At 37.2% G+C, this 25,034-nt stretch overlaps 2 protein-coding genes across 9 annotated transcripts in view; one reads left to right on the top strand and one right to left on the bottom strand.

Moving 5' to 3' along the window:
• The first annotated feature begins 25 nt into the window (after positions 1 to 25).
• Positions 26 to 8,649, top strand: creld1a (cysteine-rich with EGF-like domains 1a). 6 transcript variants are annotated; one of them, XM_079598568.1, is made up of 6 exons: positions 26 to 221; positions 1,570 to 1,855; positions 1,936 to 2,019; positions 2,136 to 2,231; positions 5,494 to 5,634; positions 6,674 to 8,643. In XM_079598568.1, the coding sequence occupies exons 2-6, from the start codon at positions 1,693 to 1,695 to the stop codon at positions 6,892 to 6,894; spliced, it is 705 nt and encodes a 234-aa protein (XP_079454694.1). In that variant the 5' UTR covers positions 26 to 221; positions 1,570 to 1,692; the 3' UTR covers positions 6,895 to 8,643. The 6 variants fall into 6 exon arrangements, with proteins under 6 accessions (XP_079454694.1, XP_079454693.1, XP_079454696.1 ...); XM_079598567.1 differs by having other exon boundaries at positions 40 to 805; positions 6,674 to 8,649; XM_079598570.1 differs by having other exon boundaries at positions 58 to 221; positions 1,599 to 1,855.
• Positions 8,650 to 10,226: 1,577 nt separating this feature from the next.
• erc2 (ELKS/RAB6-interacting/CAST family member 2) overlaps positions 10,227 to 25,034 on the bottom strand; it is a 50,638-nt gene continuing 35,830 nt past the window's right edge. For 2 of the 3 annotated variants that reach the window (XM_079598553.1, XM_079598552.1), the window contains 10 exons: positions 24,841 to 24,981; positions 21,724 to 21,926; positions 16,684 to 16,695; positions 15,456 to 15,576; positions 15,130 to 15,290; positions 14,880 to 15,027; positions 13,390 to 14,136; positions 12,341 to 12,399; positions 12,045 to 12,235; positions 10,227 to 11,604 (listed from right to left, as the gene is read on the bottom strand). In XM_079598553.1, coding sequence (XP_079454679.1) covers positions 12,373 to 12,399; positions 13,390 to 14,136; positions 14,880 to 15,027; positions 15,130 to 15,290; positions 15,456 to 15,576; positions 16,684 to 16,695; positions 21,724 to 21,926; positions 24,841 to 24,981 — 1,560 coding nt within the window. In that variant the 3' untranslated portion in view covers positions 10,227 to 11,604; positions 12,045 to 12,235; positions 12,341 to 12,372. Of the gene's footprint in view, positions 11,605 to 12,044; positions 12,236 to 12,340; positions 12,400 to 13,389; positions 14,137 to 14,879; positions 15,028 to 15,129; positions 15,291 to 15,455; positions 15,577 to 16,683; positions 16,696 to 19,060; positions 19,184 to 21,723; positions 21,927 to 24,840; positions 24,982 to 25,034 lie in introns of all 3 variants that reach the window. The other variant, XM_079598554.1, reaches the window with a different exon arrangement.

Consider the following 25,034-nt stretch of genomic DNA (forward strand, 5'->3'; position numbering starts at 1 on the left):
TTAGACAAGACTAACCATCAGGCAAGTCTATAAAAAGAAGATCAGGAGGGGAACAGCATACACATATTGTAGCCACCAGAGCCGCTGCTAAAAATACACGCTGTTATTTGAGAAGAGAGCAGTGTGTCGCGCGCGACGTCCGGCTGCACTGGTTTTGCGCGTTCATGACTGAAGAAAAGTTCTTTAGAAACAGAATAAAGACTTGATGAATCGAAAGTCAGGTATAATCGATCTAAACAATAATTGTTCAACTTTAAATCTTTATTGTGTAGGCCTATTATGGTTATTTAAAACTAGAGACTTTCTCTTTAGTAGCCTAGCCTGAGAGAAAAAAATCCAGAATGACCCTGAAGCCGCGTTTATCCGATCTAGTCATGTGGTGTGTGTTATTTTCCTCCGCGCTGGTCAACCATTTGTGATTCCCATAGGAAGTAGGCTAGTTTAGCAAAGACGTTCTCTTAATATTCATGAGACAACGCATCACCACTAAAGGATTGTCACGGCACCTCATATATTTTAATGAGCAAGCTTTTTCGTTTATCAGTCGATGCTGGAATATCCTATGCAATATTCATGAAGCCCGTCTTCGCCATAATATAATTTGTAATTATCCGTCAAACGGCGCACAGAGAGAAAGAGAGAGAGAGAGAGAGAGAGAGAGAGAGAGAGAGAGAGAGAGAGAGAGAGAGAGAGAGAGAGAGAGAGAGAGAGAGTGACCTGCCTCCTGAACCCGAAAAGCGGAAACTGGTAAAACTGGTTTTACGGACATCCCAACCATCACTCTCGAGTCTCATGTCGTATGTTTGTGAGTATTTCAAATACGAATTCCATGCTGAACTTGTCTAAACTTTTGCGTTCTGCTTATTAATTTCGTTTCGACGCATCAAAATAAGGTTAAAATATAGCCTGGCTAAATATCATTTTCCTGTTAACAATTTTTACGAATCTAATCAAATATCGTAGCCTAATTAAAAACGTAGCCCTATATTACACTTTATTTTAAGGTGACGTAGTTACATTGTAGGCTAGCCTACTTGTAATACGATTAGGATTTGGGTTTAGGCTACTTGTAATTATGCATAATTTAATTTTAAGTGTAGGCTAGTTACCTACCTTAAAATAAAGTATTATCAAAACTTTATATAACTTTATACTCACGCTCTAAAAAAGATATGTATAAACTTTGGGTAAAATACAAGTCAAGGTCAAGCACCAATATAAATTTAATTTTATATTTGTGTTTTGACAAATTCGAATAAAACTGAATTAATAAAGTTAAACTAGCTCAGTCTGAAAATAAACAATAAGAATGTACAATGCACAATAACAGAAATGTGAAATGAGAAAATCATAATTTCCGTAATTTAATTAAATTTTAATAAATGCAATCCTTTAATAATTTAAAGAATAATTTTAATAATTATCACAACTGAAATAACAGTTAAGCTAAGGTAAAAAATAAATAAATCATAATTGATTTATTTAACATATAAGTTCTTACACCTCAAACACTTTGAATAATATAATTAAGCTGCTTTGGATAACTTCCAAATGATCCATTTGTTCCAGGAACAAATTCCTGTTTTTAAAATCATCAGACGTCACAAGGAGTTTTAATTTGAACGTCTCCGTACCAGCTTATACTTTGAGGAAAGTGTGAGTTTGAAGGGTTGCACTGATGCGTGGAGAGTGATGTCCCCCTCACGGATGTTCGTCCTGTCTACTGTGCTCGCCCTTTTTCATCTCGCTTTGGGTCAGAACTGCTCAGAGCACTGCAAAGCATGCGGAGGGCCAGAGAAAGACCAGTGCCTTCAGTGCCACACCGGATTCATCCTGCATGACAACCTGTGTGTGGGTAAGACGATCAACAGAGTGTAACCTTGATTCTCCTCATGCTCCATTTCATTCAGAGGTTCACTTCTTTTACGTTGACAGATATTGATGAATGTGGTACGGATCTGGATCGATGTCCCAACAACACGTACTGCGTGAACACCCACGGCTCTTATGAATGCAAAGGTCAGTGGGATTTACTCTCTTAGAGGTATTTTATCATTAACACATTAACCAGAGTAACACTCTTGATAACACTGTTTTCCTTTTATTTAGTTTATATTGTTTTATCATTTCTCCAGGATGTGATGAGGCCTGTGTTGGCTGTATGGGTGGAGGAGCTGCCCGTTGTAAGAAATGTGCTCCTGGTTTCAGGTCATCAGGCATGAGATGCTTAGGTGAGTAGTAGTCCATATAACTAGTGTCATTTTTCAGTCTTTGAAGTATAAAATATAACTAGGAGTATAAAATTAATCCACTATTTCGCCTGCCCATTCAGCCTTAAAGGTTAACCCCCTTAAGCGGCACACCCCCCTTTTTTTAAATAGACATGAAAATGCACATTCCGAACTTAAATGGCTTTAATTCAAGAATGCTTTGGAATTAAATTTGGAATTTTGGAATAAAATTTAATTATTCATATTTTATATAAAAATATATATTTTCAAAACCTGGAGGACTCTAAAAATGCACAAAAAAAATCAAAGCCAAAAATCTGAACAAGTTGTGTTTCAAATTTTAGGTTGATATCTCAAATTTGGGCGCAGTACCAAACTTTCCCACTAGTTGACATTACTGCCCATATAAGGGTGCCACCATTTCCAAATGTTGTTTGAGTGATCTGAACCATTATTTTTTACAATTTTCATACAATTTATGAAGTAAAAATCCTATTCAGAAGTATAGCATGGTTTGGCAAAAGTTTGACAGATTTTAAAATGAATTCAACCTCTAAGAAACACAAAAAGAACACGTGTGTGCATTATAGCTCGCTGCCACATCACAAATGGTGATGGTTTATATTTAAAACATTTTCAGACCTTTTTTGCTAAAACAATTGAATGGATGCTATCTTTTGAACTCTTGGAAAACAAACTGAGGTTTCTACCATTCTTTCATGATTTTTCATGTTCATCACTATTTCAAAATAAAGGTCTGAACACGCCTCAGGAGTATGAAAATATTCTTGTTGCAAATTGATCAATTACGGCTCCTCTGTAATTTATTTTGAAAATCCGTCACCAAATATGTAAACTAGAGATTGTAAGCTTTCAAATGATATATAGTTTGTCAATGTTTGTTTAATATTGGTTTAGTATAGGATATTACTGTTTTAATGTAATGGCCGATGATATAAGGGGTTAATGGTAAAATAACTTGGCTTGCTGTCCTTGGAGGAGGCTCGAACCTGAGGCTCAGCTTGAGCTCTGAGTTAAAACCCCCATATGATGGAATTGCGCATTAGTGATAGAGATAATTTACTGGACTGAGCTGCCGGAAGAATTTGTCAATGAGATGACATGGTAACTGCTGCTTATATAGTCTCGTCCTCGCACCAGTAAACATATCCTCAGAGAAGAGAAAATGGCCGTATCGCATACTCTCTTGACACTGTAAAAAATGTAGGTTTAACTTAAAAAAAGCAAGTTGCCTTAAAATTTTGAGTTCGTTGTAACTAAAAATTTGAGTTAATACAATGAAGAAGAATGGTTTAATGAACAGAAACTCAAAATAGTATGTTATCTTCACACATTAGTTATCGAAGTTGATTTGACAAAAGATAACAAATCATGAAAATATTTTTTTACAGTGTAGGTACTTCTTTTGAATAAGAACTTTGCGAGTCCTAAAAAGTATGTTCTATAAAGTAATCCGGACGTACTACATCCGCCATGTTGTCATTATCATGTGACCTACAGTACCAGTGTCAGTTCACAAATTTCCATTCACCAATCCTCTCCCGTGGCCTCATGGGTTAGTAAAGTGTCCATCCGGGTTCTTTTTGCCTTCTCTTTTATGAGTACCGTATTGTGAATTCGGACATACAGTACTTCTTTTGTCACATGCTGTTTTTCACATACTGTTAGGGAAGTGTGCGATTCCGGACAGCCGTTATGTTGCTGCTAGAGGGAGGGGAAGTTATTTTGATTGCGCATGAATAAAATAAAAAATTATGGATAAACCATTTATAATAAATACTGCAATATTCCATAAACAAATGGAATTGGAATTGTTCATTTTGATATCATGGTGAATTTAGAGTTGAGAAACTTTTGTGGACTCGATTCTTTCTCAAGTTTGTTCTCAAATTACCTATAAAATACAAATTGAACTTAGATTCTTTCTCATTAAAAAATACAACGTGAACTTTTCTCTACAGCCTGCAGCGTTTTAGCATTTCCAGAAGTGAATATCATGCATTCTCTGACTGTACCACAAAGCTTCTGTTTACAGAAGAACAGAATAGGTGTGGTACAGCCAGAGAATGCATGATATTCATGTACGGAATGAGTCTAAAACGCTGTAGGCTGTAGTTCAAAGGTCAAGTTGTATTTTTTAATGAGAAAGAATCAGGTCCACAAAAGTTTCACATTTGAGATTCTTGTCGGCTGAATTCGGCCAACATTTTAGACAAACATCATTGTAAGAATAAAAACAACAGAATTTAGAATAAAGTTGAAATTCTAAGTAGTTTCTATGTCTTTTTTCTTTTATGAATCCCATTGTAGATCTGCTTTGTTTGGCTGAATAATGTAAAGATGTTCCTTTATCTTGATTGACATACAGTAATATTAATAGCTGGAGTAAATCATTTAAAATATATTATAGTTTCTGATGCAATGAGATCCATACATGCAATGATTGTCAAATATCACAATTGAATAAGGAATAACAAATTAAATAAAAATGATAAAGACAACAAATGAATTAAGCAAATATGAAAATTGTACTAACAGACGAGTATAGAGGAAGAAGGACCTCTATACTCGTAGTAAGATAGATGAAAATAGATATACGAGGTGTTGTTTGAGAGAATATGGCAGAGCTTGCATTATCTCGTGTCTGCAGAGATGGAAACAGACACATTTTGATACAAAGGTACATCGCATATTCAATTCTGATGGAAAATACACCCACTCGATCTTACCGCACAGAAGAGACACCAGAGATCTTACATTTGGAAATAATCAAACATATTAGAGCATATAGTAGAAAATATATAAATGAATGAATAACATGTAAAATAATAAAAATGCTACATAAGGAATATAACAATTAATGATGATTAAATGAATATCAATGACTAAAATTGACCAAAAAAGAGATTGATAAGATTCATAAAAAGAAATACTTAATAAAATAAATAAAAGGCATTAATCAAATAAATACATGTGAATGCATTTGTTACTGTTCAATTTTGAAAAAACTATGAACAGAGAATTAATCTCTTAGTTAATGACACAAATGAGTTCTTCTGCATGAAATGCTGCCATCTTGTGGCTATAATATATATTTTATCATTAGTATATTGCAATTAAATAATTTCTTAATTGTCTATTTGTTCTATAATTGTCAAGCTGTTTATCTTTTCTCCTCCTCGTTTTATACTGGTTGGGTGTGTGTTTGAGAAACCACAGCTGTATTCTGTTTCTCCTGCAGATATAGACGAGTGTGCTGAGGAGGTGTTGGCCTGTCCTGGTGTCAATGTCTTCTGTGTGAACACAGAGGGGTCTTTTCACTGTCAGTGTGCCGGCGGATACACACGCACGGGCAACACCTGTGAGAGGAGCCAGACCGCAGGTGAGCTGGGAACACTATATACGGTAGTAGGCGAAAAACAGTATGTTACAGAAGAAGTGTCTGAATTCACAGTACTCATAAAACAGGCAAAAAGTACTGGGTGACTTACTTCTTCCTGTGAGATTCTGAAGTGTGTGTACGATGGACACTTCACTGTCCCATGAGGCAACGGGAGAGGATTAATGAAGGGCAGTGAAGTGACGTAACTGACGCTGGATGATAATGACAACACGGCGAGTGTAGTACGTCTAGATGAATCCTAACTCTATAGTGAGTACATGTAGTTAATTAATATTACTGAGTACTCATTTGAGTAAGTACAATGTAACTATGTCACCTTAAAATAAAGTGTAACCACAATATTTCTTGTGGTTTTAGTTTTGGTGAACTATAAAAGCCTGCTGTGAACTTCAAATGCTGAATTAGATCTGTCCCAAAAGACTTTTGCAGTTTCATGTAACTCATGTTTTGTGCTTGTTGTTACATAATATGAGAGAAAGTATTCATGTTTGTGTTCATGAGTTGCTAAACCTGTACTACATTGTAAACTTTATTGTCTTGGGAGCCAACATGCTGTTAAACGAAAGGGAAAGTTTCATTCATTAACATTAGATAATGCATTAGTTAACATGAGCTAATTTTCGAGCAATATTGTTTTTATTGCTGGATTAATAAAGGCTGTACAAATATTGCTCATTGTTAGTTCATTAACTGATGTCAGTAATTGAAAGTAACCTATGTTAAAGTGTTACTGAAAATATATTTATTAAATATATTTATTTTTAAAGAAAACTTGAAACTGAACTTTACTTTAATAATAAATGTTCCTGTGTACTTTCCACTTATATTCATTAATGCACATTATTCTTAAAAAAAAAAAAAAAGAATGTCTTCTGAAGTGGTTTATTGATATCTATATTCTCTTTTTGCACCAATTGTTTATGTCATTTTAACGACAGTGCATTTAAACTGAATAATTGAAATGCATGTTTTGTTATATGGTCTTGTATGTTTCTATCTTTTCTGTATCTTTTCTCAGATTCTGCAGAAAAGGGGTTTTTTGATGACATTCAGGAGGATGAAATCGAGGTTCTGCAGCAGATGTTCTTCGGGGTGGTGTTGTGCGCATTGGCCACGTTGGCGGCTAAAGGGGACTTGGTGTTCACCTCCATCTTTATGGGGGCCCTGGCGGCCATGGCTGGATTCTGGCTCTCTGATAAGAGCGACCGACTGATAGATTCCATCTTGAGGGGGAGATAAATACAAAAGGGGCCTGCAAAGTTATTTGCAGTTATGTTTTCTGCAAAGTCTGCTACTTTTTGGAGTTGGGCCATTTGTTACACAATGAGATGAATGTATGTTGACATCAAATGGCCCAAGCAACGAAAAAAAATCTCATTCCACTCACTAGTTGCCTGTATCTGGAATAACTTTTTGGATGAATATGAATTGCAGTAGCAAGAGCTTTGAACCTTATATGATGTAATTTTGTATTGTGTTGTTGTGTTTTTAGGTAGCAAACTAACAGTTTAGCCTGACAGCATTGCACTAACTGGTTAAGAAAAGTTATTTTGACTTTATATAGTGAGCGTCTGGTGGTAATCGCTTTTTATGGTGCATTGTGAGAATTTTTAGGTGAATTGCTTTTAGCAGCTTTAAGTAAAATATGTAGCATATGCTATAAAAGCTTATTTTCTAAGCGTAATAAATGTACACTACCTTTCAAAAGTTTGGGGTTGTTAAGATTGTTTTTGAAAGAAGATGCTCTCTAAGGCAGCTTTTATTTGATCATAAATACGGTAAAAACAGCAATACTGTAAAATACTATTACAAATTAAAATATATTTTTTTATTTGGATAAAATGTCATTCTTGTGATGCAAAGCTGAATTTTCAGCATCGTTTCTCCTGTCTTCTGATCCTTCAGAAATCATTAAAATATGCTGATTTGCTGCTGAAGGGACATTGATAACAAATAATAATATTAATATTATGTGGGAACTGTGGTGTTTGTAAAAATAGAACATTTGAAATAACTTTTTGTCAAAAAAAAAAAATCTCAATTGAATGTCCTTCCCAAATAAAATAAAAACCTCACTGTCAACAAACTTTTGAACAGTAGTGTATTTGATATAAAATTGCATGAGGACACCGTAAAACACTCGTTGAACTTCAACTAATGAACTTTTATTTGTGGTTTTAAATGAAACCGAGCATATCCGAAAGAAAGTCACTTTTATTTAATGGATATAAACAAGCCGACTGACACTCAAGAATAGTTTGGGATAGTACAACACATACAATAGCAAATATCAGGGAGGTTAAGGACTCTGAGTAAAGCCCAACAGGGTTTAAAAACATCGAACATGACACAGATTTCACACCGAACGCCTCCGAGGCTCTTGCACCGCTAACTTTCCGCAACACACACTCAGCCACTCACACCCTGTAACAATCTTATTTGCATACACGGACACAATCATGCAAGCATATCCCACACTCTTTTAGCGTCTCAGATCTGCACCCCGAAAACATGCGAACGCTTTTATTTTGTTGCACGGGCAATCCACTGGCAGTGGGCGGGAAGATGTGGGCGAGGACACACCATTCTCAAACACATTACACCATCATGATGCCAATGCGTCTCATCCGTGACGACTGATGCACCATGGGAAAATGAACCCCACGTTCACACGGTATCATTCAGCATGCTGACACTCACATTGGACTTGTTTGCAGTGCTGTACAGAAAAAGAAAAGTAAACTAATTCCATGTACAAATCTTACAGTTCCAAACTGACATATAAAAAAAAAGCATGAACCATAAAAAAAAAAAACATAACATAAATAAATATCTTAAAAAAGTAAAAACAATGTTTCTTAGATTTACTATTTCTTTTCTGGCATTTGTCACAGTGGTTTGTATTATCCAGAGGTTTGCATTTTTTTGACATCATGAAATAAAAGAAACAATGCAACTGGCACACAACAAATATAAATATAGAGAGACATCTTCATTTTTGTTCTCTTTATTTCGGACCTTTTCTCTAACCGGAGGCCCTTTGATATACGTCTTGAGCCTACAGGGCTGATACTTCTTTCTTTCGATATTTATTTCTGCGTATAGAGATCTATTAGACCTGTCTTCACCACAGCCCAGAGTTGGCACATAATAATCATGCATCATCACCACATGAGTCAACATTTCTCTTTTTTTCTTTGTTCTGTATAATATATCTCTTCCCAAGGCAGGAGATCACCCCCCTACTTCAAGTATTCAGTAGTAAAAGGTCCTGAAGGTGGAGGACTGCAATATGTCTCCAAGAAGGTAACGTCTGATGTCTTTTTTATTTTTTGTCCTCTTGCTTTGCCTAATAGTACAATTATAGACTTGCACAACAGACAGACAGTTAGACGCACATAAATATTAGAATATCAGATCAAACACTTTTCCGGTGTTTGAAACTGGACTCAGAAACATCCAAGACGGAGCAGTATTCACATGGTGGACATATTCTGGATCTGTGTTCTTCAACCACAATAGTTAAATGTTCAAGAGAGCAACGTAGGAATATTCTAGAGCCGAGTGACAATGATGCGTTCACATCATCAGAATTACCGGGAAGTTTCTGACTAGCTCATTGTGACGTGTTCATAACGACCAAAATGAGCGACCTCAAAAATGACCTTTAGCTTACCATTAAAAGTTTAATTTACGAGATGTCATTTTAAGTTGCACAATGCACTTTCTTTGTTCCTCAAAGTTTGAGCATTGCCATAAAAATGAATATCTGAGCCTAAAGAATCTCAGAATATTTTAATTGCGGTAATTCCGGCAGAATGTGAACGCAGATTAAGGATGGTGTTCCGGAACGTTCCAGAACAGAGACACGTAAGGTTCTGGAACTAACGTGAAGGCGTCTGAAAATTGAGTATGTTAAACGCAACATGGAAACACAAACAGGTCATTTTAACAGTCAGATCTTGGCTATATTTTGGGCTTCGCCAAAGTCCTAATGTAAACTCCACAACTACAGACAACAGCAGTGAAATGACACATAAGACAATGCAAAACAACTGTTCACATATCTCAGCCATCTTAAAACAATCTTCCACTTGAATATGTTGATGTTTCTTAAAGAAAAAGTTCACCCCAAAATAAAAATTGTGTCATCATTTACTCACTCTCATGGCATTCCAAACCTGTATGGCTTTCTTTCTTCTCTGGGACACAAAATACATTTTGAACTTGAAGATTGTTGGTAACCAAACATTTTGGTTCCCATTGACTTCCATTATATTTTTTGACCATACTGTACAATGGAAGTCAATGGGAACCAAAACTGTTTGGTTTTGTGTTCCACTGAAGAAAGTCATATAGGTTTGGAACAACATGAGGGTGAGTAAATGTAAGAATTAAAATTTTTGGGTGAACTATCCCTTTAAGGTGCCTTCACACTTGACAGCGATAAAATTCGCCAAATAAAAGACTGCTGTTTGCTTTCAGCATAAATGCAGCTTTACCCTCAAGTGCGCTTGAGCTGAGTTTTTTTTTAAAGAACTCATTGCCATTTAAATTTTTTTGTTCTTTTTGTGAGGTGCAACATATTCTATACAACACTTTGTCTAGCTGAAGATCAAGAAACTAGATTCCGCAAACGTTCGGCAAAATACCTTTTTGTCGCACAGACTCCAATGCCAAGATCTTGTAACGAGAGCAGTGCGAGGGCCAAACAGACAACGACAACACACACAACTCAAACACACCGGAAAATACGTTTCCTTAGATTTCTGACACAATAGTCTGACCACAGTAGACCCACTTTATTTAGCTAGTATATCTCTATCTATATATCTACTATCTATTTATAAATAGGCACTCGCCACCATGTTGAGACGTTACGATAAATCTGGGGTAGCTCCGCCAGTACCTGGTGGGACGGTTCGTTAAAGGAGGAAGGACGTTCCCTTTATGGGACACTCAGGTTGGACTGGCCTTGTCAACAGACATCTTGACAAAAAATCATTTTGTGGGACACACAACTACAACCTGTAGCAGTTTCTTAGGAAACCATCTCAATTATCTTCCCAAGAACTCGTATGATGGCGCCATGGATGTAGTGTTACAGATCAGTTGATGTCCGAGATGATTGTAGCCATGGCTGTCTCCATCTCTTTTGGGCCTGAGCACCAGTTGAAGCACCATAAGAAACGTTCCCTGTTGTAAGGGGTGGAGGTGCATAGGTGCATGAGAGCTGACACGCAAACCGGGCTTGGGGTTTGGAGTGGAGCACAAGCAAAAAGAAAGGGCAAATTCTGGTTAGCATGGTGTATGTTATGTGCGTTATAATCGGTGAGACGAAATGAACTCTGCATAGAGTAGACTACCTCTGAAGGTCAACTGAGGTAACTCTAAAGACGTGATAGATACCACCTCTATAAGGTCCAATGTTCACTAAAGAACCAACAATGGAGGCTAAACGTGGCACAGAGAAATTACATGCATATTCAAACCTAAGTACATATATGTATAGCACATATAATAAAACCTAAACAATTGAAGGCAGGCAACAGTTGCCCTTTTAAGATTTCAACTGCAAACGCAGATGTGATAGTAAAAAAAGAAAATGAAGTTAATAAGATGGTATTATTATACATTGGATTTTCACATAAAAAGCAGAGAAATGACTGACGAGAGTCAAGGCTTGAATGAGTGCAAGCTGACTTGTTGCCTCATCGAAGAGGTGGAGCTAGATCCGAGTGGGCGGGGCAATGTGGAGAAGGGGAGGGGCCAGCTGGATTCATGCACTGGTCGCATGTGGAAACCAGACAACAAGGAGCAGCTGCAGTGTCTCATTTTGATTTGAGCATTGATAGTCTTCAAGGCAAATGTCTTTAGAAAAAAAGGCTGCACCAGGAAGTGACTGTGTTTGTTCAGTCCAGACTTCCATTTATACTTTTTTTTAATCATCTGAAATAAAAACAACAAAATGGAATAATTATCTTTAAGATAATGTATCTTATGCTCACCAAGGATGCAATTATTTGATAAAAAAAATACAGTAAAAGCTAACAAAACAGTAATATTGCGAAATATTCGTGTTGATTAATTAATATATTTTAAAATGTAATTTTTCCTGTGAAGCTGAAGTTTCAGCATCATTACTCCAGTCTTCAGTGTCACATGATCCTTCAGAAATCATTCTATAATATGCAGATTTTCTGCTCAAGAAACATTTATTATTATCAATGTTTAAAACATTCGTGCTTTTTAATCAACTGAATGCGTCCTTGGCTGAATGGAAGTATTAATTATTTTTAAAAAATTATATGGTAGTGTATATGAAATTTGTAAATGAAATGGTTTTATTTCAGACAGACACAGTTAGAAGTTCTGTTGATAGTATTTACCTGCTCAGGTGGTCTTCTCCAGCGTTGGCCCTCCCACTCACACTAATGCTCCGCCTCTTTCCTTAATGCATGGAAATAAATGGCCCCATCCAAAAGAGTGAATCTGAGTGTAGGTAAAGACTGGCCAAGTGAACAATGTAGAATTTCATCTGTATGGCATGGCTGTGCTCCTCCATTAGTGACTGAATTGTCTGGGAACATAAGAAGGAACATAATAAGAAAAACCATCACAAATCACTTTATCCACAAAAACTCACTTTAAACCAGAAAACTGACATCAATCATTAATATCTCACCCCAAAAAAACATCATCATAGCTTTGGTATGGTTATGCCCAAATTCCTTCTTCATCATCCTTTGAGCCCAACATATATCCAGAGGTCAGCATGAAATGAGGAGAATTAGATGAGTTAAAGGTGAAAGAGCAGGTTGTATATTTCATGAATGTTTTACAGTGAGTGACATGTGCAGTAGATTATATAGAGATCTATTGAAAAGACCAACTTAATCTAGGGCTGTGATGATACTATCATATATATATATTTTATTATCTCATTAGAGTATTAGGCTACGTTCACACTGTCAGTTTTTGGGATTGACGACCTCATTTTACTCACAGGTGTGAGTTTTGAAAATGTCCCGTTCAAACAGTAACTTACAGTAGCGTCTCGAATACTGTCTGTACATGTATGAATGTGCAATGGGAGTCAAGCCCGTATTCTCTTATTAGTAAACAAAGCGACAAAAGTAATATCCAAGATGGCAACATCCATAAAACTAAAACAAGTTTTATCACTATTGTCACAACAAAAGTCCAATTGAGCCACGAGTTCATGTGTCAAATCTTCACTAACCTATGGCAGGTTTTATATCTGGGTGGAGAGCGGAGCATTTGAGTCGTGTGTAGAACACAAAACTGACACGAGCAGGTGTACAGTGTACAGGTGTGAGTTCGGATATAGAATGGGGTTGTCACTCCCGTAAATAACTGAACTGTGTGAATGTAACCGGACTCAAATTCAGGACTAACAACCGTATTCTGCTGCTGTGTGAATGTGGCCTTAGTAGTCTGTTAGGAGTTAGGGTTAGTAGAATAAGTTGACACGTACTTGCAAAGTTACTTACAGTCAGTAGAATGTCAAAATAAAGTGTTAGCAGATATTAACCAGACAGTCTGCTAATACTCTAATGACTCTAGTTGGCACGTTAGTTGTAAAGTTACTTATAGTACAATGTCTAAAGTAAACTATCGAAGACATTACCGCATAACAAAATGACCAAAACATACATTAATATTTAAATAGAAACAAAATCATTTCAATTTAAATATAGATGAGTTACCGACCTGGTCTGGGGCGGGGCGGTGTCCGGGATGAGGCGGTCCACGGCCTGGACCCCGATGGTGTGGCGGAGGGTGTCGAGGGTGTGGGCCCTGTTGGCCCTGTTGGCCGGGGTGTTGGGGGTGATGGGGGTGCTGCTGTGGGTGTGGGATGGGTTGAGGGTGGGGGCCCTGCTGAGGTGGTGGTCCGTGAGGGTGCTGGGGGTGTGGATGCTGCTGCTGCTGCTGCTGCGGAGGGACCCCGGGATGAGGGTGTTGAGGGTGGGGCAGTGGAGGTCTGGGCTGGTGCGGGTGTGGGCCAGGCGGTTGTGGGTGCTGGGGGTGTTGCGGGTGAGGGTATTGAGGCTGGGGGGGCTGCTGCGGGTGTTGTTGGTGGTGGGGAGGAGGCTGCGGGTGTTGGGGATGGGGCGCATGTGGATAAGGAGGCTGGTGCGGGTGCTGGGCCTGTGGGTGCTGGGCCTGTGGGTGTGGGTGCTGGGTCTGTGGGTGCTGGGCCTGCGGGTGTGGGTGCTGGGTCTGTGGGTGCTGGGTCTGTGGGTGCTGGGCCTGTGGGTGTGGGTGCTGGGCCTGTGAGTGCGGGTGCTGGGCCTGTGGGTGCTGGGTCTGTGGGTGCGGGTGCTGGGCCTGTGGGTACGGAGGCTGGGGTTGGGGTTGAGGATGAAGGGGTTGAGGCTGCATGTGGGGAGGTGGAGCATGAGGGTGGTAATGATCATCCTCGTAGTTGTCGGTAATCAGTTTCATCCTGCTCTGTGTCTAAAATAGATAGAAAAAGAGAGTAAGACACAAGCAGCATATACACATAGACTGATCACGGAATGGAAAAACACATCTCTAAACAGCTTGTCCAAATGTAATCGGTTTGCTTTGACACAATTTCCAGGAGTCAATAATGCCTTCTAAAGAGGAAGAACAGAAGATTTTCTAATCATTTCTTTTACTCATTCCCAATCAGCAAAGTTGGTATAGCCACAATTTATGTTGGCAAAACATCCCTTTAAAACTGAAAAGTTGGAATGTACAATAATGTATATCAGCATCAAATCTGCCTTTTATGTCCTTTAATTTATTGCCTGATCAGGATATTTCATTATTTTGGCTATTTTAAGAGTTAGATAGCTTATGCAATCATATAGAAAGGGATAGATATATATTACAGCAAATATTTAACCCTGTACAACAAAATACATTAATCAATTAAATCCATTACAGGGCATCTGGAAAATATTCACAGCGCTTCACTTTTTCCACATTTTGTTTTGTTACAGCCTTATTCCAAAATGGATTAAATTCATTATTTTCCTCAAAATTCTACAAACAATACTACACGACAATGTAAAAAAAATCAGATGTACTGTACATAAGTATTCACAACCAAAATTGTGACCCTGGACAGGATGTCAATATCCGTGCAGCTCTATGATAAATTGATGATACCTAAACAGTCTTAATAGTATGTGTTATTAAAAGCGTATAAATCTGAGTATAAATTCACTGACATGTTGTTTGAGCTGATGCATCAGTCTGTCCTTCTCTCTTTTCAGGGCCAGCACTTCCTCTTGTGTCTTCTTCTTATTGGAGGAGGACAGCTCCAGCAAAGCAATGTTAGCATCCTTCTCACTGATAGCAGCGAGCAGAGCCTGTTGTCTGAGAGGAACCGACAGTCTCAGATATGCATGCATGTACACTAAAGGACAATTTAGGCATCAAATATTTAAGATCCTGTTTTCTGATCGCAAGGATTCTTACTTCATCTCCAAGATCTCCTCGAGCTGTTTTCTGCGCTCCTGGCGGAGGTTGGTCAGATGGCCGTCTCTCTCAGAAAGAGACTGTTGGGTGGAGGACAGACGCTGCTTGGTGGAATCCAACTCCTGCCTCGTCTTCTCCAAAACATTCATCAACTCCTCCATCTGTGAAATGAAGAAAAACGTGTGCAGGAAAATGATGAGGATTTTTTAAAGGCATCATTCATTCACAGAGGTAAAAATCACACACACACACACACACACACACACACACACACACACACACACACACACACACACACACACACACACACACACACACACACACACCTTTGGGTTGTCCATTGGATTATCCTTGCGCTGGTCTTGCAAGATGTTACCAGGGCCTTTCTTGTCCATCTGAGGGCCAAGCTTGATGCCCGGGCCTTTTTTAATTTGATCCTTGGTTTGCCTTAAAAAGCATACAGTGTGTCACCTGAATAGTTTAATTTTATAGCAATCACAAATCACCATTTAACCAATCAAGATACAGTACAAGGATTTCAATTAATTATCATATTGAGAACATGTTAACAAATTTTTTTCACGTTGGCCCGAAAAAGTAAAAACTATTTTCTTACTCCGTATTTTTGTCTTGTTTTCCAGTAAAAATCAAGATACATTTACTTGAGAAGGAAATAACTTAAGAAATTAAAGGGATAGTTCATCCAAAAAAAAAAATTCTGTCAATATTTACTCACGCTCATGTCCTTCCAAACCTGTATTTCTTTTGCGGAATACAAAAAAAGAGAAGAAAAACAAAAGAAAGATATTTTGAAGAAAAATGTTGGTAACCAAACGGTGTCGGTACCCATTGAATTTTTTTACTGAAACTGTTTGGTTACCAACATTCTTTAAATCTTCTTTTGTGTTCCACAGAAGAAAGTCTTACAGGTTTGGAATGACATGAAGGTGAGTAAATGATGACAGAATTGTAATGTTATGGGTGGACTATCTCTTTATGTTGTTGTGTTGTTTTGTAAAAAAAAAAAAAAAAAAAAAAAAAAATTATATATATATATTTAGATTTAATATTTTATAAGAAAAAAAAATAGCTGCAAGTGGTGTAAGAAAAAAAATCAATGCAAAGGAAAACCAGGTTTATTTTGGCAGATATGTTTTTTTGTTTTAAGCATAAAGTCACTAAAAATTTTATCCTTTTTTTAGACAAAAGTCTTTATTAATTTGCTTCTCAAGTAATGAATCTTGATTTAAGAATGTTTACATATTTATATTGGGAAAAAAAGAAAAAAGAGAGTTCTACTTGAGCTCCACTTAACATATCATTATTGTTTTTGCAAATGCCAAATTTGGTTTGAAACTTCATTATGTAACATTCAGACTTTTTAAATAGTGTCTTCAGTGTCTAAACACATTTTGGTATCAGTGTATGTGTGATTAGTAAGTGCTAATAACAATATAACACCATGAAATGAGACTCAGTTATTATCACATGAACGAAACACGCTTGGCTATTGCTCAGAAGGGAGGCTGGACACCTGAGGAACACCCAACTTACCTGGGAGCAAGACTGGCGGTGGAGGAAGAAGAGGGAGGAAGGATGCAGGAAGGGCAGGAACGGGAAGGAAGAGAAGCCACAACACAGCAAACAGGAAGGAAAGGAGAAATAAAACTTTAGAATTCTCAGAAACTAAGCAGAAAACAGCTGGAAAGAGTCAAGTGAGAAACTACGGCTGGTTTAAAATGGCTCCTATAAGATCAACAAGACAGGATGCAAGACACCATCATCTCAAAGCATCACTGTCAGTGGTTCACCACTGTGTTCAGATCTGCAGGGGCCCGTGAGAGTGCCAACATGCAGCAGCTCAACCAGCCGAGCCGCAGTGAGGGGTCGCGGGGGGCAAACGGGGCAAGAGCGCTCAGGCATGAGGGTGCAAACCTACGTGAGGAACACACCAGACCCTACCTAAAGTACCCGGCTCGTTCACAGAGCACAGCGGGGCAGGACAGTGAGACGGCCGTTTCGGGGGGAATGAGGGGATCCGGAGGTGGGTGGATCATTCAGAAGAGTGAGAGCGAAGGGAGGAGAGATGATGTTAGGAAGCAGAGAGAGGAGAGGGGATGCAGATCAGCGTGTGGAATGGGGGTTCAAGGGTCAGGGAACGGGGCTCCGCTCCTTGCCAAAGCCCTCGTATGCCAGCGACACCAAGCGGCAAGCACAGAGAACACAGAAGCGTGTGTGTGCAAAATAGAGTTACAAATCCAGAACATGTTAACATGTCACATAAGCAGGGTGGAATAAAATACACCAAGATAATAGCATTAGTTAACAAATGCATGAGGGGGAAAAACACTGTTTTGAAGTCTAATTTCAAGAATAGTTCACCTAAAAATAAAAATGACTGTCATGTACTCACTTTCATGTACTTTTCGTGTACAATATAGCTTCATCCTTAATTTTCAGTAAATAATGACTCGAATTTAATTTATTTCTTACACAAATCCACTTCAAAAGACTGGAATATAATGCATCAGTCACATGAACCACTTGATGAGAGTCATATGAACTTAATTTTGTTAATTTTTTCAACTTCTTGTCCTTGAAATCTTTGTATCACTGTAAAGATGCTTTTAAACAATATTGTATAAAGCGCTACTGTATTTGAATAAAGGTGACTTGACTTGATATGTGTATGATAAGCTTGATGACATGAGCGTAAGTTATTTTTTTATTTTTTTAGGTGAACCATCCCTTTAATCTTGGTGCACTTTCAAAGTATGACTACACATTAACATGTTGCCATGCCAACATCAACACCACAGATATATCAAGTGTGCAGTTATCACACATCTGACACAATGTGGAAAAAAAGTTTTGTGCTGCTGAAACAGATTAAAACTGAGATATTGCAAATTCTATATCCACTGCACAAAAACACATTATAGAACAGATATAATGATAAAAAGGACACATAAGCTCTGTTCCAAAGCCGAGTGAGATGCCTACCTAAGCAATATATTTTAGGCACTATAGGTGCTCATAATATGTTCCAAACAAACTGTAGACAGCAATATATATAATAAGAGTAAGTAAGCCAAAATGACGAAGGAAGCATTAAATGTATCCTTTAAATATGTCATTCAAAAGTTTGTGGTTTTGTTTTGGAAAGAAGTCTCTTACGCTCACCAAGACTAAATTTAATCAAAAATACAGTAAAAACTTTAATATTTTGAAACATTATTACTATTTAAAATAACTATGTTATTTTCTATGTTAATATTTTTGAAAATCTAATTTATTCCTGAATTTTCAGCATCATTACTTTAGTCTTCAGTGTCACATGATCCTTCAGAAATCATTCTAATAGGCTGATATGCTGCTCAAGAAACATTTATTATTTTCACTGCTGAATTTTTTTTTTGTGGAAACCATGATCTATTTTTTTTTTTCAGTTTAAAAAAACAGAATTGATTTGAAAAATATGTCTTTACTGTACTTTTTGATCAATGTAATGTGTCCTTGCTGAATAAAATGAATAAAATTCTTACTGACCACAAACTTTCGAACAGTCCCAGAATGCACTGTGACGAGATCAAGATGGCAATTGTGAGCAACTTACTTAGGATGCTGCGTACGTATACAGTGAGGCATCTCACTGGAGTTTAGAAGAGAGCCCTATACATGCACAAGAAACGGCATACACAACCACAAAACACATTATACACGCATCTTATTTTCTGAGCTGTCTCAGTCCACTGATTTTTACATCAATGCAATCTGCCACATATTTACAACATAATAAGGAATAAAACCATCCTTTCCTTTGTTAGAAAAACCAGTGAATGAGAGACAGCCGTGCAACAGGGACATCAAGGCATCAAACAGCCACACAGATAAATGCAGCCGAGCCGTGGTGCCAGGACAGAGCACTCACTTTCCCAGGAAGTCCCACATCATGCCCCCAATCTGCTGGGGGGGAGCGGACACAGAGGGGGGAGGCTCAGAGGGGGCTCTGCCACCAGGGCGGGGCGAGGGGCGGGCAGCGGGGGGAGGGGGGCTGGGCCAGAGTCAAGGACGGATGAATTATGAGGTTATGGATGGAGGTAACATGAATGAAGAAGAAGGAATGATAGCATGGATGGATGGATGGATGGATGGATGGATGGATGGATGGATGGATGGATGGATGGATGGATGGATGGATGGATGGATGGATGGATGGATGGATGGATGGATGGATGGATGGATGGATGGATGGATGGATGGATGGATGATGTTTAATTTCAATTGGTTAAAGACAGGAATTCAGTAGCCAATGACGGAAATGCAGAAGAGTTGCAGGACAGGAAGAACATGAAGATTGACAAGAAATGATGAACAAGAAATGAGTGTTTAATGACAGAAGACGAAGGATCGTGGAAGAACAGGAGGAAGAGAAGGAGGACGGAAAAAGAGAAAGACCGAAAGACAGAACAGAGAAAGAGTCGGCAAGACGGTAAAAATAAAAAAAACAAAAAACAGAAACACACATGGTTAATCAAACCACATTAACACTGAAGCATGAGCGTCAACTGAGAAAAAGCAGCAAGACTTTGAGCCAGAGCTGAAGAGGAACTGAACTTACTGTCTGATGCCCAGAACTAGTATAAAGGCTGTTCACACTGACAGTGATTTTTATTGCTTTTTTATAATGAAAAAAAAGTTTGTATATCAATTGCAGCACTGCATAATTTATAGGCTATTGTAAACAAGACAATTAAAAGTGCATCAATTTATTTATTTATTTACTTATTTATTGTGATTTGATTTAAGTATCTATATGTATTTCACCGTATTTATGAATCCTGTGATTCAAAGTGTCTTAATGACTCTGAAGTAAAATGTTGATTAAAAGACAACAACGAGGACCTTTAGCAACCACTAACTACTGTCTCTCTCTCTCTCATTTACTCTTAAGTTTTTAAACTGCTTAACGTTACAGTCCTCCCGACTGCCCGGGACCTGTAACAATTATATTATAAAATATTAGCAGCTAAGTAATTTTTTATATTATTTTATAATTTTTATATATTTTAAATTTTATTTTTAAATACATATTTTATTGTTATATATGTATGCGTAAAATTTCACTTTCACTGGTAGTCAGCACATTGTATTACTGCTTATTTGCATTACATATAACCTTTCACAACTTTGGTCCGTCAATGATTTATGGACACTTTCAAATTGCTGTTAGTGTGAACGGCCATTTAGGATGATGTATGACCCGAACGAACACACAGTAGCATGGACCTGATGTCTAATGAACTACTCAACTAACGTTAAATAGAAGGATTTAAAAGAAGAGATACGGAGGCAGTTGTACATGTACATGTACATGCCAAAACACACATAGATTTGTGGGGAATAGTCATCACAGCGTATGAAGAGAGGCAATTCACAACCACTACACACAAGCTCGATATCAATATTCAGAACATGTCAGAAACGCACAGAATGCTGATGACCTCATGAATGCATGCTTCCAGGAAACAGCATAAATATTTGCAGTCATCATCATATTTCCCCTGTAGGAGATGCATTATTGACGGCAGCTCTGAGAGCACAGCGCGGTTTATACCGCATCAGTAGCAAAACAGTCTTTGACATCAGCATTTTGATGTTATATCCCTGCAGAATTGTATATTTAGCAGTACAGTAGAAACTGTCAACTGATGCTGTCAAGGCCCGGGATAACGGCACAACGAGAGATCAGTCCTGATGCTGCTTCATAAATATGTTTCAGTGTGTTAAATCTTATATTTACACTACCAGGGACATGTTAAAACAGATTTATTCATTGTTTATTTTTTACTACTTTCAACATTTTAAAATAAGAGTAGAATCATTAAAGGCCGGGTAGGCCGACAGTAGGTCCGAATGCAATAATACAATGTTCTACTGCCTGTCAGCGTATGTATTTTCATTCTGATGATGTGTTAACTGGCGTGAGGGCGGGGCAACCTGTCATTTACATGAGATCCACCAATAGCAAACCACAACCATCCAATCAATTCCCAAAGGACAAAATCAAGTCCCGCCCTACATTTTTTCATTCATTTTTCGGATATACATCACAATAGGGAATAAAAGACTGTCGCCACTATCTTATATTTCATATTATATCTCAAATTTCTTCTTTGTGTGATTTCCAGCTCTTCACGGGAGGTGCATCTTGGGATGCAGTTTAAACCGTATTGGAAGACACTTTTGTGAAAAATAAAAACTTGAATTAAAATTTTATTTTACTAAAGAAATGCATATTTTACTATCCGGCCAACTCAATTATTTAAAATAATTAAACCTTTTTATTTATTAATTATTAATTTGTTAATATCAATTAATTTCATATATACTTACAATACAATAAATGCATACATAGTAACAAATTATATTTTCCACAAAACTAATTTCAATTATTTATGTAAAAGTATTTAGATCAAAATGCAGTCTGCACAAGAAAACAAATTCAATCAAGTGTGTCCAAATGTTTGATGTGACTTAAATGTTCAACCTTAAACTTCCAAAAGCATTTGCAAGTAAAAAAAGGGTCCTTACCTCTCCAGTTCTGCAATCTTCTTATCTTTGTCATTTTTCTCCGTCTCCACCTCTCTCAGAATATCCAGTAACCTCTCGACCTCATTCTGGGCTTTGCCGGACTCATCTTTGTAGTAGGACACCTCCTTCTCCAGAAGTTTGACCCGGTCCACATACTCGGGGTTCCCACGTGAGCTTTGCTGCACCTCGACCTCGTGGGCCTTCTGTGTGAGGATCACGGGAAGGCATCGCCATAGAAACTCAGCCAATCAAAATCAATGAATCAACAAACATTCCCATTTCTGAATGCCAACACATACGCTAGACTAGAGGCGTCGTTGGGCTCCACAAAGCAGATAATCAGCCAAGCTTTAAATGCAAAAACTCCAAAGGTTAAATTTACTTAGTTGGCTTGTTGCGGTCGAAACTGTAGTTAAAAACTGTAGAACCGAAGAAGTTGCAATTATGCATAATTTCCTTTGCAATATTTAAACGCAGCCTTGCTTAGTTTGTAAAACACTACAAGCATTCTAAAACACAGTTTACATCAGCATGTATAAAATGAAGGCACAATGGATCACATAGAGTGTTGGGTAAGTTACTCTAAAAAAAGTAATTAATTACTAGCTACTAATTACATCTTTAACAGAGTAATTAGATTACTGTACTCATTACTCTCTCTAAAAAATATTGGATTACTTATTACTAATCACTTTATAAATCCCATATCAACCTTGAGTTGAACAATACAGGGACAGACATGGAACTGCACTTTTGATTCTTTCAAATAAACAATATACAATTGCATAAATTATTTTTGAACCAAATTGTGTAAAGGAAGAAGGTTACATTATGGGCATAAATTTTAACATTAAATGTTGATGTTAAATCCACTATTGTTTTACATAGAATTGTTAGTCTATTGAGTATTTAATGCAGTTAAATCAGAAGTAACTGTTATTAAATTATAGAAAAATTACACTTTATTTTTTTCAAGGGAAAAGTAATTAAATGACAGTAATTAGATAAGTAATTAATTACACCCAACACTGATCGCATACAAAACAAAATTAAAGAAAGCGACAACATATACAGTATAATCCGAGATAATGTGGTCATAAAACCAAAAGTTGTCACAAAGGCAGTTGTCATCAAAGCTGACACTCCAGATTCTCAAAATGATCACATGACATGAGAGGAATTAAACACACGAGACAGAGGAACATGCAAAGCGACATGCAAATGTGGATTTTAGCTCCATGGTTCAGTGGTAAGATTCTTTGCAATGTGTTTATGCGTATGTTCAAGTATCTGAGTATTAACTACAAGGAAACAGATTAGTAAACACTGGAAGCATGAGGAAACAATACAGTTCTTGAACATTCTGAACATGTTTCACAGAATGCCGAGGAATCACACTAAATTCTGTTTTATCCCGTTGGTTTGGTTTCCATATGATAAAAACACTAAATGAACATAAATTAAATATTAAGACCTATTGCATGAGAACTATGGAAGAATATATATACATATATAAAATATAAACTGTAGCTGCTTCATCCTGCAGGCTTCTATTGGTACTACAACAACAATATTAAACCTCCAAAAATAGCTGGTCATAACATACATATTTGTTCCTGTATCACAGGATGAACCTTAAAGTTCAGCAGATCATAAATTACAACTCCTGCTCTCTAAGCCAGCAAGGTTGAATTCCATCTAGACTTTTATAAGTTCAATTTGAAGTTAAAGAAACTAAGTGTGTAGTGTCCTCATGCTTTCATCATGTGCTAGTACAGATCCAGAGAGACACTTACGGGATTGTTCATTTGACTGAACAGCTGCTCTGCTTGCTACATTGCAAAGGAGGGAATCATGGGAAATGAGGAGGAGGAGGAGTATGAAGGGACCCAGTAAAACAGCACAAGCTTTATCATTAGCTTTCAGGTTAATGATAATGTTCTACACAGGAGAATATAAGTAACCAGAGAGCAACATAAGAACAAAAAGAAGCCAGCTGAGTCTCAAATCGGAGTGAACTGCCGACCTAGACAGCTGATCGTCAGTCACATTCTAAACATTTGAACTGTGGGAACCCAAAAATGCCATTCAGGCTTGCGGTTCGCTAGGTTTTGAGACACAGCTGCTGTCAGATAGGAGAAAGTAGACAGAGACAGCAACATCTTATCAATACTTCAATAAAGTTCCCATGATGCCCTCTAAAATGAGTGACCATTAAGCTGATGCAGAAAACACATTCAATGAAACAACTGGCTAATTCATTGAACGTAATTCCAGTGATATAGCGATTAGTGGTTGACTGATATGGGTCTTTAAAAAAGTAGATGCTCCTATTATAATATAATGCCAGAATATAGAGAGACCACACTGAAAATCTAGGATTCATTTAAAACACAACTTGGAATAAACTTATAGGATTAAAAAAAACAGTAATACAACAAATACCGGTAAATGTTATCATGTCAAATTCTGGACTTTAAATAATCAAATGGAATTTGAATGGTGATTAAGATTGCTATACTGATTAAATATGCACTACCGTTCAAACATGTGGGATCGGAAAGAATTTAAAATGTTTTTGAAAGAAGTCTCTTATGCTCACCATTTGATAAAAAATACAGAAACATATATTGTGAAATATTATTACAATATGAAATACAATTTTCTATTTAAATATAACATTTCTTATTATTATCAATGTTGAATACAGCTGCTTATTTTTTTTTTTAAATATGAGAATTCTTTAATAAACAGAAAGTTTAAAATAGCAATTTAATAATGTAAAAGTCAGTTGGATCAATTTAATGGATCCTTGCTGAATAACAAGTATTACTTTCTTTAAAAAAAAATCTTACAGACCCCAAACTTTCGAAAGGTAGTAAAATATATATAGATTTCACCAATAAATCGATTTCTTATTTTACATGATATTTATTCACTTCAAATATTTGAAAACAAAAATGTGCATTATCTATTGACAAAGTTGTCGGTTGATTCTGGAGTCGACACAAGGGGGAACAACCACTTTTATTGCGGCACAGTTAACGGCCGATGCTGATAGATCATCTTAAAATCAACAAATATCGAATTATCAACACGTCAGAAGGAAAATCATACCTTTTGTAACTGTGTCTCCAGTTTATTGCATTCCTCTTTCTTCTGCTCGATTGCGATCTCAAGAGACTTGAGTTTGGAGTCTTTCTTGAGACCCGATGAGGCCAGCGAGGAGGCGTGTTCTTTTAAATCTATGAGACTTGACTGGAGGAAGAGGAAAGACGAGACCAGAGCTGACAGTCTGACCAAAATCTCAA

The sequence above is a fragment of the Phoxinus phoxinus genome, assembly GCF_949152265.1.
Source record: "Phoxinus phoxinus genome assembly, chromosome: 22".
In the NCBI taxonomy this organism is placed as follows: Eukaryota; Metazoa; Chordata; class Actinopteri; order Cypriniformes; family Leuciscidae; genus Phoxinus; species Phoxinus phoxinus.

Bases quoted from the DNA above. Each gene is read 5' to 3' on its own strand.
- creld1a (XM_079598568.1), top strand. From the start codon at position 1,693: ATGTCCCCCTCACGGATGTTCGTCCTGTCTACTGTGCTCGCCCTTTTT. The intron at 2,020-2,135 runs GTCAGTGGGATT...TCATTTCTCCAG, and splicing joins CGGCTCTTATGAATGCAAAG to GATGTGATGAGGCCTGTGTT. The intron at 5,635-6,673 runs GTGAGCTGGGAA...ATCTTTTCTCAG, and splicing joins TGAGAGGAGCCAGACCGCAG to ATTCTGCAGAAAAGGGGTTT.